The sequence below is a fragment of the Adelges cooleyi genome, unplaced genomic scaffold (genome assembly GCF_023614345.1).
Source record: "Adelges cooleyi isolate 19-005CV unplaced genomic scaffold, UGA_ACOO_1.1 ACOO_flye_CR_arks_rails_tigmint_CR_PRNA_1, whole genome shotgun sequence".
NCBI lineage: Eukaryota > Metazoa > Arthropoda > Insecta > Hemiptera > Adelgidae > Adelges > Adelges cooleyi.
This window is the reverse complement of record NW_026095751.1, coordinates 2667807-2681526: the sequence shown is the minus strand read 5'-3', so window position 1 is coordinate 2681526 and position 13720 is coordinate 2667807. Positions and strand designations below refer to the sequence as shown.

General features: G+C 28.6%; 1 protein-coding gene across 4 annotated transcripts in view; it reads right to left on the bottom strand.

Annotated features, from left to right (window-relative positions):
* The window catches only part of LOC126833396 (uncharacterized), a 96243-nt gene extending 88577 nt beyond the window's left edge, over positions 1-7666 (bottom strand). For 2 of the 4 annotated variants that reach the window (XM_050564703.1, XM_050564721.1), the window contains exons 1-3: positions 7543-7665; positions 1072-1450; positions 394-476 (exon numbers count right to left, since the gene is read on the bottom strand). In XM_050564703.1, coding sequence (XP_050420660.1) covers positions 394-476; positions 1072-1450; positions 7543-7614 — 534 coding nt within the window. In that variant the 5' untranslated portion in view covers positions 7615-7665. Of the gene's footprint in view, positions 1-393; positions 477-1071; positions 1451-7542 lie in introns of all 4 variants that reach the window. The other 2 variants (XM_050564713.1, XM_050564739.1) reach the window with 2 other exon arrangements.
* Between the last annotated feature and the right edge of the window lie 6054 nt (positions 7667-13720).

Genomic DNA, 13720 nt, shown 5'->3' with positions numbered 1-13720 from the left:
TACAAATGGTATCGCTCTAGAATTTGTAAATAAACCTAATTGTCTATAATAATAGATAGTAGTAAATTTAAATGGAAACATCATATAAATGCATTAACCAACCCAATATACAAATTCTTTTATATATATTACAATTACTCGTCCAATCAGTTTTGAATTACGGAATAATTGTATAAGGTCAGGTAAGACACTTATACCAAATTATTAAAATAACTGTAAATAGCATAAGTTAAATGTTAAACTCTCTACCATAAGATATTAGAAAAGCAATTTTTACCTTTAACAATTTTGTTTTATTTTTTTTATATTTTAAAGTAAGTTATGTTATCTACGCACACCATGGAATTAATTGCAAATAAATATATTATTATATAAAAAAAAATGTAAAGTTACCTCATCAGTTAAATTTGATATATTTAATAATTCTTTAATATTATTCATTTTTTCATTAAATTCCTCTATTGGCAAACGAATATCTATAAATCATTATAAAAATATTTATGTTAAAATTTAACAAACTATATTAACATGTAACGAATTAACAGGTTGCCTTTATTATTATTGCGCTTTTATGTACAATACTTGGCCACAACGGGTATTACTAAAAGTCATCTAAAAACAATAATGACGTTTTTCGCTTGTTTAGTTCTCAAATAATTTAAAATCGTGTTTCTACCCAACACTTTAAGTACTCCTCGGTAATGTTGTAAAAAAACACACTACTTATCGACAATAATAGTTTATATTGAACATCAATGTGATTATTAGTTGTTTACAAATCGCCGCCTAAGAACCATTTTGGCTTACCTCAGTTTTTTCAACTTTTCAGGAGGAACAAAATAAATATCACTGATATCATTAGGTTTTATAGAGGCCCTGATGTTATTTGATTGCATACAGCCGCCTCTTGGTGTCAAACATTGAAACTTATAACACAATCTCATGCGTCTTGATAATACAAAAACATTTGCTTATAAAATTAAATTTTTAATTTTTGAGAGAGGCCATGAGAGAGGTCTTTAGGTGTCGATATATGTATTTATTTTACTTAACTATTATTATTCATCGTACCCGGAAAGTCGTTAAATATCAAATCGATTGATTGATTGGCCTCAAGTAGGTTGTGATTCGATTCTTCATATTTTTCAATTAAACCAAAAACTAATGGATCTGAGGCTTTAGTATCTTCTAGTATTTTTTGATTCATTTCCAGTGGCTTTTTAAATGAGCCAAAATTTACTGCATCTGAGGATGTAGTATCTTCTAGTATTTTTTGATTCATTTCCAGTGGCTTTTTAATTGAGCCAAAATTTACTGCATCTGAGGATGTAGTATCTTGTAGTATTTTTTGTTTCATTTCCACGCGGTTTTGAATTAAGCAAAATCTTGCACGAAGTGAGGCTGTGGCTATAGCATATTCTTTTACCGCATCATATATATCGTCCAATTGCTAAAATCATTACATTTTTTTTGGAATATACAATGTAAATACTATTATGAGAGAAATATCGTGTCTCAAATTAATATCACAAGTGAATATTATTATTCACTAGGTTTATAGAGTATTTAGATACTATACATTTTTTTTAATGTATTATGTATTTAGACAACATTTTTTAACAAATATTTTAGCTTCGATGCAAAGCGAGAAGGTATTGGTTTTACTCTGATGTGGGCTTTTTAGCTTCGATGCAAAGCGAGAAGGTATTGGTTTTACTCTGATGTGGGCTTTTTTTTTCGCTGTATACACTGTAACTTTTTTAATACTAGACCAATTCCTTTGAATAGCAACTCTATAAATCACAAATTTTGTCTAGTTTGTACTTTGGGGGGGGGTAAAAGTTGAAAAAGTTTAATTCTTCACAGACGAAAGTTGAAAAAACAAAAAAAAAAACCGTACGAGTTTTTAAGTTAGAACTTTTACTGGCTATAGTATCGAGAAAAAGAGTCGGATCCAGTTGAAATGTATAAGAAATATTTATTTGGTATGCCCGCGCACGTCAGTTTTGTCAAATTTAAAATATACCCATTTCCCGCCCCCCTAGGGGGGGTACAAGTTTTTTTGTTTTTCGGGGTTTTTAGCCGTAATTTTAAAACTTTTGTGTTGAAAATTTGTCAGTAGTTGGAACTCATATGTATCCATAACATATTAAGCGGGTGAAGAATTCGGCACTACAGTTTTTTTTTAATTGCCGGAAAACCGTGTTTTCGCACATTGCGTATATTTTAACAAAAACACCTAAAATCTTTAAAAAAAATTGATCAAATCATTAAAACAATTTTATTTATATCTATGCAGAATGATACTATTAGGTTTTGTGCTCAAGTACCACTTTTGACTTAAAGTTTACACACATTTATTTATTTTTTTTTTTTTTTAACTAAAAACCCAGTGTACCAGATGTGAGAAACGAACAGACACTAAAAACTATCAGTTGGTAACGTCTATCCGTGTTAGATTAGTTTAGGGCCTAATGATCGGTATCATAATATTGTGTTTATTACATCTCAGGCGACCAAACCGTGTAACTGATTGTAGTAGACACTCGATTTATTGGAAAAAACCTATCCATGTACTTATTAAGACACTTAATGATTCTGATACGACAAAACCACTGTCGTTATCTCGTTATTTTATAGCCTGCGTTATATAACCTTACCGAAGGTTAACTATGAGTATTTAATGTCCAACTACCTGCAAATAATGAAGAGGACTGTTGTTTTTTGGATTCAGATTAAGTGTTGGTTTTTATGCAGTATACCGACTCAAAATGTTTTTTTTATTACACAATTTTTTTAAAGGAAAACTAATGTTTTGTATATTGTTATACTGTTATTCATTTAAAGAGATTCACGCTTGATTGTTTAAATTGTCTAATATTAGATAATCTGCTTTGTGCTAATTTTATTTTTTTAGTTTATCAACTTGTAGCTCTAATTTTGTAAAAAATATTTCATTATTTTATTACTATGTACTATTGCTATTAAGATAAATTTTAATAATAATTAAGTCATAAATGATAATACTTTATTTTATGACTAGATCAAATCTCGTGAACATTTAACATCATGATACTGCTCCTATGCTATTATTAAAAAAACTCAATTTTTAAAATCTCCATTAAAGGTTATTGTTAAATAACAGGCAACAGCCGACTGCTAGTGGCTATACACGTTAGTATTATTTAACTAATAAGTAATAAATGTAGGTAAAATTTATTGTTTTCTCCATCACAGTACCAGTATACGATTTATTTTAATTTAAATGTAAGAAAATCAATTTTTCTTTAGAAAATAACAAGAAATTAATATACAGGATGAGGCAGTAAAACGGCGATTTTCTAATGTATTTAAATGGTAAAACCCGTTTCACTAATCCACCCACCCTTTACATTTTAAGGATCTATGAAAAGGTTTTTTTAGTTGCATTTGATTTTGTACATTGTCAATCTAGTAAAATAGAAGTATAATATAGCTTTTACATAATATAATCTGTGAAGTATAAATAGTTTGTGTGAGATTGCTATAATGGAAGTATATAATACATAAATGTTAATTTTATTGAGAATAAGCGATTATAATTTAAACTATGGAGTACAAACGATTGAAACATGAATCGTCGACCATTCCAACAAAATATAACAAGACATTGTATTTGTGTTATTTGGTCCACTAAGTTTTTGCAAAAAAAAAAAAAACCAGTACAGTGGGGTCGGTGCATAGTGGGGACGGAGCATAGTTGGGTCGGGGCATAGTGGTGACGGGGAGGTCACAGGTTTACAGGAATTTTTAAATCTGAAAGTGATAAAATCACTTTCGAAAAAACGCTTCGATGCAAATCGGTAGTTAGTATTTTCAAGCCAGTACAGTCCAAACCAAGCACAGTATAAACCAGCAAAGTTAGAAAGTTTTAAATGAAGGTTCTGTATTTACAAATGAGCATCAAAGCGTTTATTTGAAAGCGATTTTATTCAATTTTATCACTTTTATTTATAATAATTCTTGTAGACCTGTGACCTCTCCGTTTCCTCATTGCGTTGATTACATTATGCCAATACTCTACTGTACTAGTCCTCTCGGATAAAATCACTTTCAAATTAACGCTTTGATGCTCATTTGTAAATACAGAACCTTCATTTAAAACTTTCTAACTTTGCTGGTTTATACTGTGCTTGGTTTGGACTGTACTGGCTTGAAAATACTAACTACCGATTTGCATCGAAGCGTTTTTTCGAAAGTGATTTTATCACTTTCAGATTTAAAAATTCCTGTAAACCTGTGACCTCCCCGTCACCACTATGCCCCGACCCAACTATGCTCCGTCCCCACTATGCACCGACCCCACTGTACTGGTTTTTTTTTAGCTGTATACACTGTAACTTTTTTAATAATAGACCAATTCCTTCGAATAGCAACTCTATAAATCACAAATTTTATCTAGTTTGTACCTTGGGGGGGGGGGGAAAGTTGAAAAAAATTAATTCTTCACAGACGAAATTTGAAAAAACAAAAAAAAAAACCGTACGAGTTTTTAAGTTAGAACTTTTACTGGCTATAATTTCGAGAAAAAGAGTTGGATCGAGTTGAAATGTAAAAGGAATAATTATTTGGTATGCCCGCACTCGCCAGTTGTGTCAAATTTAAACTATACCCATTTCCCACCTCCTAGGGGGTGGGGGGGGGGTACAAGTTTTTTTGTTTTTAGCCGTAATTTTAAAACTTTTGGGTTGAAAATTTGCCAGTAGTCGGAACTCATATGTATCCATAACATATTAAACGGGAAAACAATTCGGCACAACAGTTTTTTTTTAATTGCCGGGAAACTGTGTTTTCGCAGATTTCGTATATTTTAACAAAAACACCTAAAATCTTTAAAAAAAATTGATCAAATCATTAAAACAATTTTATGTATATCTATGCTGAATGATACTATTGAGTTTTGTGCTCAAGTACCACTTTTGGCTTTAAGTTTACACAAATTCAATTTTTTTTTTTTTTTTACTTAAGTTCTTTCTGGATGATTAAAATTGAGAACTGATATTAAATTCGTAATCACCGACCCCAAAAACATATAATTTGACCACTTTTGATGTCTTTTACAAAAAAATCCAGAAAAATGTTTTAGCTTCGGTGCAAAGCGAGAAGATATTGGTTTTACTCTGATGTGGGCTTTTTTTTTATCTGTATACACTGTAACTTTTTTAATACTGGGCCAACCACTTAATGATTCTGATACAACAAAACCACTGTCGTTATCTCGTTATTTTATCGCCTGCGTTATGTTACCTTACCGAAGGTCAACTATGAGTATATAAGGTCCAACTACCTGCAAATTATGAAGAGGACTGTTGTTTTTTGGATTCAGATTAAGTGTTGGTTGTTATGCAGTTTACCGCTCCAAAATGTATTTTTTATTACACAATTTTTTTAAAGGAAAACTAATGTTTTGCATATTGTTATAATGTTATTCATTTAAAGAGATTCACGCTTGATTGTTTAAATTGTCTAATACTAGATAATCTGCTTCGTGCTAATTAAAATTTTTTAGTTTATCAACTTGTAGCTCTAATTTTGTATAAAATATTTCATTATTTTAGTACTATGTACAAATTAAGATAAATTTTAATAATAATTAAGTCATAAATGATAGTACGTTATTTCATGACTAGATCAAATCTCGTGAACATTTAACATCATGATACTGCTCCTATACTATTATTAAAATCTCCATAAAAGTTTATTGTTAAATAACAGGCAACAGCCGACCGCTAGTGGCTATACAGGTTAGTAATATTTAACTAATAAGTAATAAATTTAGGTAAAATGTATTGTTTTCTTCATCACACTACCAGTATACGATTTATTTTAATTTAAATGTAAGAAAATCAATTTTTCTTTAGAAAATAACAAGAAATTAATATACAGGATGGGGCAGTAAAATGGCGATTTTCTAATGTATTTAAATGGGACCCGTTTAGGCAACCTACCCGATTCACTATCCCACTCTTTCCATTTTAAGGATCAATGAAAAGGTTTTTTTAGTTGCATTTTATTTTGTACATTGTCAATCTAATAAAATAGAAGTATAATATAGCTTCGAAATAATATAATCTATGAAGTATAAATAGTTTGTGTGAGATTGCTCTAATGGAAGTATATAATACATAAATATTAATTTTATTGAGAATAAGCGATTATAATTTAAACTATAAAGTACAAACGATTAAAACATGAATCGTCGACCATTCCAACAAAATATAACAAGACATTGTATATGTGTTATTTGGTCCACCACGTTTTTGCAAAAAATAAAAAAAAACCAGTACAGTGGGAACGGGGCATAGTGGGGACGGAGCATAGTTGTGTCGAGGCATAGTGGGGACGGGGAGGTCACAGGTTTATAGGAATTTTTAAATCTGAAAGTGATAAAATCACTTTCGGAAAAACGCTTCGATGCAAATCGGTACTTTCAAGCCAGTACAGTCCAAACCAAGCACAGTATAAGCCAGCAAAGTTAGAAAGTTTTAAATTAAGGTTCTGTATTTACAAATGAGCATCAAAACGTTAAATTGAAAGTGATTTTATCCGAGAGGACTAGTACAGTAGATTATAGGCATAATGTAATCAAAGCAATGAGGAAACGGAGAGGTCACAGGTCTACAAGAATTATTATAAATAAAAGTGATAAAATTGAATAAAATCGCTTTCAAATAAACGCTTTGATGCTCATTTGTAAATACAGAACCTTAATTTAAAACTTTCTAACTTTGCTGGTTTATACTGTGCTTGGTTTGGACTGTACTGGCTTGAAAATACTAACTACTGATTTGCATCGAAGCGTTTTTTCAAAAGTGATTTTATCACTTTCAGGTTTAAAAATTCTTGTAAACCCGTGACCTCCCCGTCTCCACTATGCCCCGACCCATTTATGCTCCGTCCCCACTATACTGGTTTTTTTAAGTTATTGTTAATAAAATTAATTTTGATGTATACTTTTTTAATACACAATGTGAATAAAACTGTTATAGAAATATATTCGCCTGCAATTGGGTTAATAAAAAAACTTTTATGAGATATACTTAGGAAAAAATTTTTATTTACCGAATCAGTAAACTTAGGCTATTTTTATTAATTCTTTAAATTCCTTTTTTTATATAGGAATATCTAGAAATCATTGCAATGGAACATACTTAGCCTTAGCTTCCCACTTCGAAAACGACACAAAGTAGCACTACGAAAGTAACGTGAAAATGGCGCTATCTAGTGGTTGCTCTTTTATATTAATATGTATACATATTTATATGTAAGTTTTTAGATATGGATAATTATTATATTATATTAAATATAAAATTTATTACATTAATATTTAGTGCATCAAAAACCTCAATTATTTTATTGTTGTATAAAAACTTATTGCTTACTTATTCACAGACATATTTCATAGAATAAACTAATTGATATACATTGAATGGTACAGATCTATATAATTTTTTACCATTTTTTTAAAATGGGTAACTAAATATTTATCCAAAATAAAATTACCTCATTAGTAAAACTTGCCACACAAAAATATAGACACATGGATGAAAAAATAATAAAATATTTAATATTCATTATGATATTTTTTTAATGCAAAAGTCAAATGAACAGTGACATACGGAGGAATTTTAAACTTTAAATGATTCTCATTCGTTTTAATGTCTGCTGTTGTAGCGATTTCAGTGTAAAACTTAACAAACGCATATGTATTTTGTTTGTTCAATATAGGTTGAAAATTCCTATTGATTTTTAAAATGAATAATCGTGGCTATGGTAGAGCCTATGGCCCCCAAAAAAATACAGTAGTTGTTTTGCCGTTTGTTAAGCCTAAAAAATGGACTTATTACCTATTTACACATCTGTCTTATGGCAACATGTTATTTTTTAGTATTTTGCAAACTAAACATTTTATAGAAAACAAATTTTTTTTTCAAATCACTTTAATGGTAATATTATTATTTTACGTATATGTATTAGGTTTTTCCATATGATTACCCCGGCATACTTACCTAAGTTAGGTAAGCTAAAGTTTGATTTTCATCTCCTGTAGTTAAAAAATATGTTTCTAAAATACCTATATTTCAAAACGAATGAAGCAATATTTTAACATAATATTATTGAACAGTAGCTTGGTATTTTACAGGTGTACTGGTGTTTACTCGGCCTACGAATCTTAAAAACAGTAGTGGTTTTGCCGTTTGACCCAAAAAATGTACTACTTGTTTACACAACCGGTTTATAAGATAATTTTAATGTACAGTGCTGCAACTACCATTTTAGAGGTCCAAATTGGGATTCATTTTTAGATGCGTCTTTTAACATAATGAATAATTTTAAAGATCTTTCGATCAAGTTAATTCGTTTGATTAAGTCATTATTTAAAATTATGTACATAACATACATATTTCTTATAAAAATACATGGCAGGCCACTACCACATATAATTAGTTCTAAACGGCATTTTCTATATAAGAGTATTTGATGGAGAAAAAAAACTAACCAAAATAATAATCTACTAGAAACTTTTCTCTTGACTGGAATAGAGCCAGCTCCCTGAGGTGTAGGCTAAAAAAACCGAGACATTACAAATATATTTAAAATGCATTCTAAATGTATCGGCCAGTAACAGAAAAAAAAGGTTATACTAGAAATATAATTATAAGAAATTAAATGTTTGTATAGACGGATGATTTTTTTTATCATGGGCCACTCAATATCGAACTGAGTTTAATTAATAATTGAATTTTTTTTTCATAGTATTTTTATATAATGTGATCTCAATTTTCCACAAATTATTATGTTTCTACCCCCCTCCCAAACTAATGTTTTTGAAATAACTAAAATAAATTAAATAATATGACACATTTTCAGGTTTTGGAAAAATACTATAATAGTTGTATAGATTATAGAATAGTTTAAAAATACAATTATTACTGGTATTCATTAATACTAGAATTATAAATATTAGCTTCTTCCATGGCTTGATAATTAAAGCATTTAGACACACTATATTTTATCAATTTGTGTAATACCTATTTTTAAAACATGTCAGGAGGTATAATTGTTAATTACATCGATAATGACAAAAAGCGGCATATAAACTTATGCTTTCCAACAAGAAAACTTTATTATCATACACCATATTAGTGAAAGAAAATCCATATCAACCGTACTCATTAAATTAATTTAGGCGTTCAAAAAATTATGTTTATTACAAAGTCATTCCACTTTAAGAAAAAAGTAATTTTTAAATAAATAGTTATTGATATTCGAACATATCCATCACTTGTACAGTTGTACCCAAAAATGGGCAAAATATAAATTATAAATTATAGTTGATTCTAAAATACAACTGTGAGCTGTGATATTTTTGATTACTTGTTTTGGTTTTTGTGGACAATATTACTGTAATTAGTGACTACAACACACAATATAATAACCAGTTCCTACTAATTTTAAATCGCTGTTTGAGGAAATACATATTTCCTAAATTAGTATAGATCTAATATGTAATTTTTTGTTTATTATTTCAAGATATCTAAGAAAAAGTAGTAGTATTACGTTCGTTATTTATAATAAGTTTTAAATGCAAATTTAAAAATCTATTTTTAATTATTGTAACATCAAGGTTCTAAAATTCGAGAGAATAAATGGTATAAACATTTAAATACACAAATGATAGATCGACATTTTTTTTCTTTAATAAAATAACATACTTTATTTGATTGTAAATTTTTAATTTTAATTAAAACGTCTTTTACATTCACCGCATAAAGTACACAGATACATTTCTTTAAGAATTTGTTTACTTGGTTTGTATTATAATCTTTTTTGTTTTAACATAATAAAAATTGTTAGTTTTTACAAAAGAATGTGTACAGTTTTATTGTAGTTTTTTTTAATTGAATGTAAATTGTTATCTGTTTCGATTGAGGAAGTGTAAACAAATGAAAATACGAGCTATTTTTTGTGACAATTTTTGTTTTGATGTTTGTGTTTGAATGTATTGTAGAACGTTATTTTATAATAACTGTAAATGTATTGTATGTAGGCGTGTGGTGGAGTGAGATAAGGCGTTGTATGTATCAACACACAGTCGCTGGTTCGAATCTCGGCCACTGGCGGTTTGTTCTTGCCAGCTATAAGCCAAAAAATGCCAAACTAAAACGTCAAAGCCCCGATCGGTGGAAAAAACGGAAGTCAAACGTAATAGAGAGACATACAGTGAATGTATTGTGATTTTCTAAATCAAAAATGTTTTATAATTTTAGCTTATTACAAGGACTTTTTGTAAAATCATTTATCGTGTTTTTTTTATTAAACCCAATATTGCATATTGTTTTTTTTTTTTATCAAAAGCATGCTGTTTTTCACAACGACTATTGTAATGTAAACAAATGGTAGGTTCTATAGGTCTCATGAACAAAGAATAATATTCCATGAGTATTTAAATTTTACAACAACAGTTTGTATAGTTTTTTAACTTAATTTTTTATCGAAAACAAGTTGTTTTTCTTAACATATTTTTATTTGCAGTTGCTTTTGTATTTAAATGTTTGACCTATATTATTTCTTTTATACAAATTTACAATATTTTCCCAAAATTTTTATGATTTAAAATTGTGCGGTTATTTTTCAACATAAAAATATATTGTTAGCAAAGTTAGCGTGTCGTTGCTAAGTAAATAAATCGCAACACCTCTAAGAATCGTATACTTATAATTTTAAATGACCAAACCGAAGAACATAATTTACATAGTTCACTCTAAAAAAGTAAAAAAAAGGAACAACTTATAACTCTACAATTGGCTACAATTCCTATTAAACACATTATAACACATAAGGACAAAAACCTATAACTACTAAAATCTATTAAACTCAAATTGAGTTTAGGTATTTAAATTTATATTACAGCTGTTATAATGTAACATAAAAATGTTGTTTCGCTCCTAAATTTGTGAATATTTATGCGAAACTTCATTAACTGTCTTCTTGATCGTCAAATACTTGATATGAACAGTCCCATGGAATATCATTTAAACTGTGATATTTTAGCTTCGTTGTTTTGTATATGTAACTACAACATAAAACATAAAATTTAATAATTTATCTAATGCTGCGCATTAGGGTATTGGCATATAGGGTTAGTGGTGCCGGGTGGTTACACATCTTCAAGTGATATCAATTTCAAAATAGCGCTTGTCTAACGGACACAGCTAATCCTCCTGTGCCGCCTAACAGCTGAAGTGTTCTCTACGCCACATAATGCCCTTAATTAATTTTTATTATTTCAATATTACTAAAAAAAAAATGTATTAGTTCGGTTTGTAATTTATAATATATATTAAATATAAATTTTAAAATGCATCTATAATAATTATTCTAACATCAGGGCTTCACAATACGAGATCATAAATAGTTCAAACATATAAATACACAATTGATAAAACAAAATACGTTTAATATTATGTATTCCAGTTTATTTGTATTGTATGTTAAATCACCTTTTACATTTATACTACAAAATCAAAATCAAATTTTCTTGCATTAAATAGATTGCACTGCGTAACCCTATTGTAGCGATGTAAATAAACCACAATATCTTAAAATCAACTTGTTTTCGAAAAAAGCAATAAGAGCTCTAACTTGATGTCGTTAGGAAAAAATAAAACTGTACTATTTGTTGAAAAATACGGTATTGAATGATGTAAGAAAATATATTGTTGACTATTGTGTAAACATAAGATTTAAACAAAAATTATAACGGCAGTTTAATTAATCAATTATTGACGATTAGACATATAAAGGCAATAATAATAATAATTAAACATATGTTATAAGTTGCAATAAATTACTTTTATATTTTTAACGAATTTTGAAGGTAAACTTTTATCTGCATCGAATGAGACAGTGTAAACAAATGAAAATAAGAGCTATTTTTTGTAACAAATTTTGTTTTGAAGCTGTATTTGAATGCATTGTAGAACGTTATTGTTATATTAACTGTGAATGTATTGTGTGCAGGCGCGTAGTAAAGTGAGAGAAGGCGGCAGTGTGTCAACACACGGTCACCGGTTCGAATTTTGGGCACTGGTGGTATGTTCTTAGGCGGGCAATAGTCTAGGGGAAAAATTGCCCCCTGCACCTCTTTCTGTGGCCAACTTGTTTGGTATCGTTTGTTCTTGCCAGCTATAAGCCCAAAAACGCCAAACTAAAACGTCAAAGCCCCGATCGGTGGAAATAACGGAAGTCAAACGTAAGAGAGAGACATACAGTGAATGTATTATGATTTTCTAAATCACAAATGTTTTATAATTTTAGCTTATTACAAGGACTTTTTGTAAAATCATTTATCGTGTTTTTTTTATTAAAACCAATATTGCATATTGTTTTTTTTTTTTTTATCAAAAGCAAGCTGTTTTTCACAACGACTATTGTGATGTAAGCAAATGGTAAAAATTTACCGGTATTACAAATTTGGAATATTATATGAATCTTCGTATTTTACAAAAACCATTGTTTTGGTTTTATAACATATTTTTTTTATCAAAAACTAGTGGTTTTTCTTGATATATTTTGTTTTGCAGTTGTTTTCGTATTTATATGTTTGAACTATTTTATTAGCGGTTGTGTAAACAAGTAGTACATTTTTTGGGGCAAACGGCTAACCACTACTGTTTTTATGATTTCTATAAAATGTTTCGGTTACAAAATGCTAAAAATTAATATGTTGCTATAAGACGGTTGTGTAAATAGATAATTGTTACATTTTTTAGGCTTACCAAACGGCAAAACAACTACTGCTTTGTTTTTTTGATCTGTAGGCCATACCATAGCTACGATTATTTATTTTAAAAATCAATAGGAATTTTCAACCTATATTGAACAAACAAAATACATATGCGTTTGTTAAGTTTTACACTGAAATCGCTAAAACAGCAGACATTAAAACGAATAAGAATCATTTAAAATTCTTGTATGCTACTGTTCAATTGACTTTTGCATTAAAAAAATATCATAATGAATACTACATTTTTTATTATTTTTTCATCCATGTGCCTTTATTTTTGTGTGGCAAGTTTTACTGATGAGGTAATTTTATTTTGGATAAATATTTAGTTACCCATTTTAAAAAATGGTAAAAAATTATATGGATTTGTACCTTTCAATGTATATCAATTAGTCTATTATATAAAATATGTCAGTGAATAAGTAAGCAATAAGTTTTTATACAACAATCAAATAATTGAGGTTTTTGATGCACTGAATATTATAATAATTATCCATATCTAAAAACTTAAAAGACTTGCCTCAAGACATTTGATACACATATAAATATGTATACATATTATATAAAAAAGCAACCATTAGATAGCGCCACTTTCGCGTTACTTTCGTAGAGCTACTTTGTGTCGTTTTCAAAGTGGGAAGCTAAGGCTAAGTATGTTCCATTGCAATGGTTTCTAGATATTCCTATATAAAAAAAGAAATTTAAAGAATTAATAAAAAAAGCCAAAATTTACTGATTCGGTAAATAAGAATTTTTTTTCTTTCTAAATATATCTCATAAAAGTTTTTTTATTAACCCACTTCATGGTAAATTTTTATTTCAATAGCAGTTGTATTCGCATTGTGTATTAAAAAAATATAAATCTGAATTAATTTTATTAGCAACTTAAAA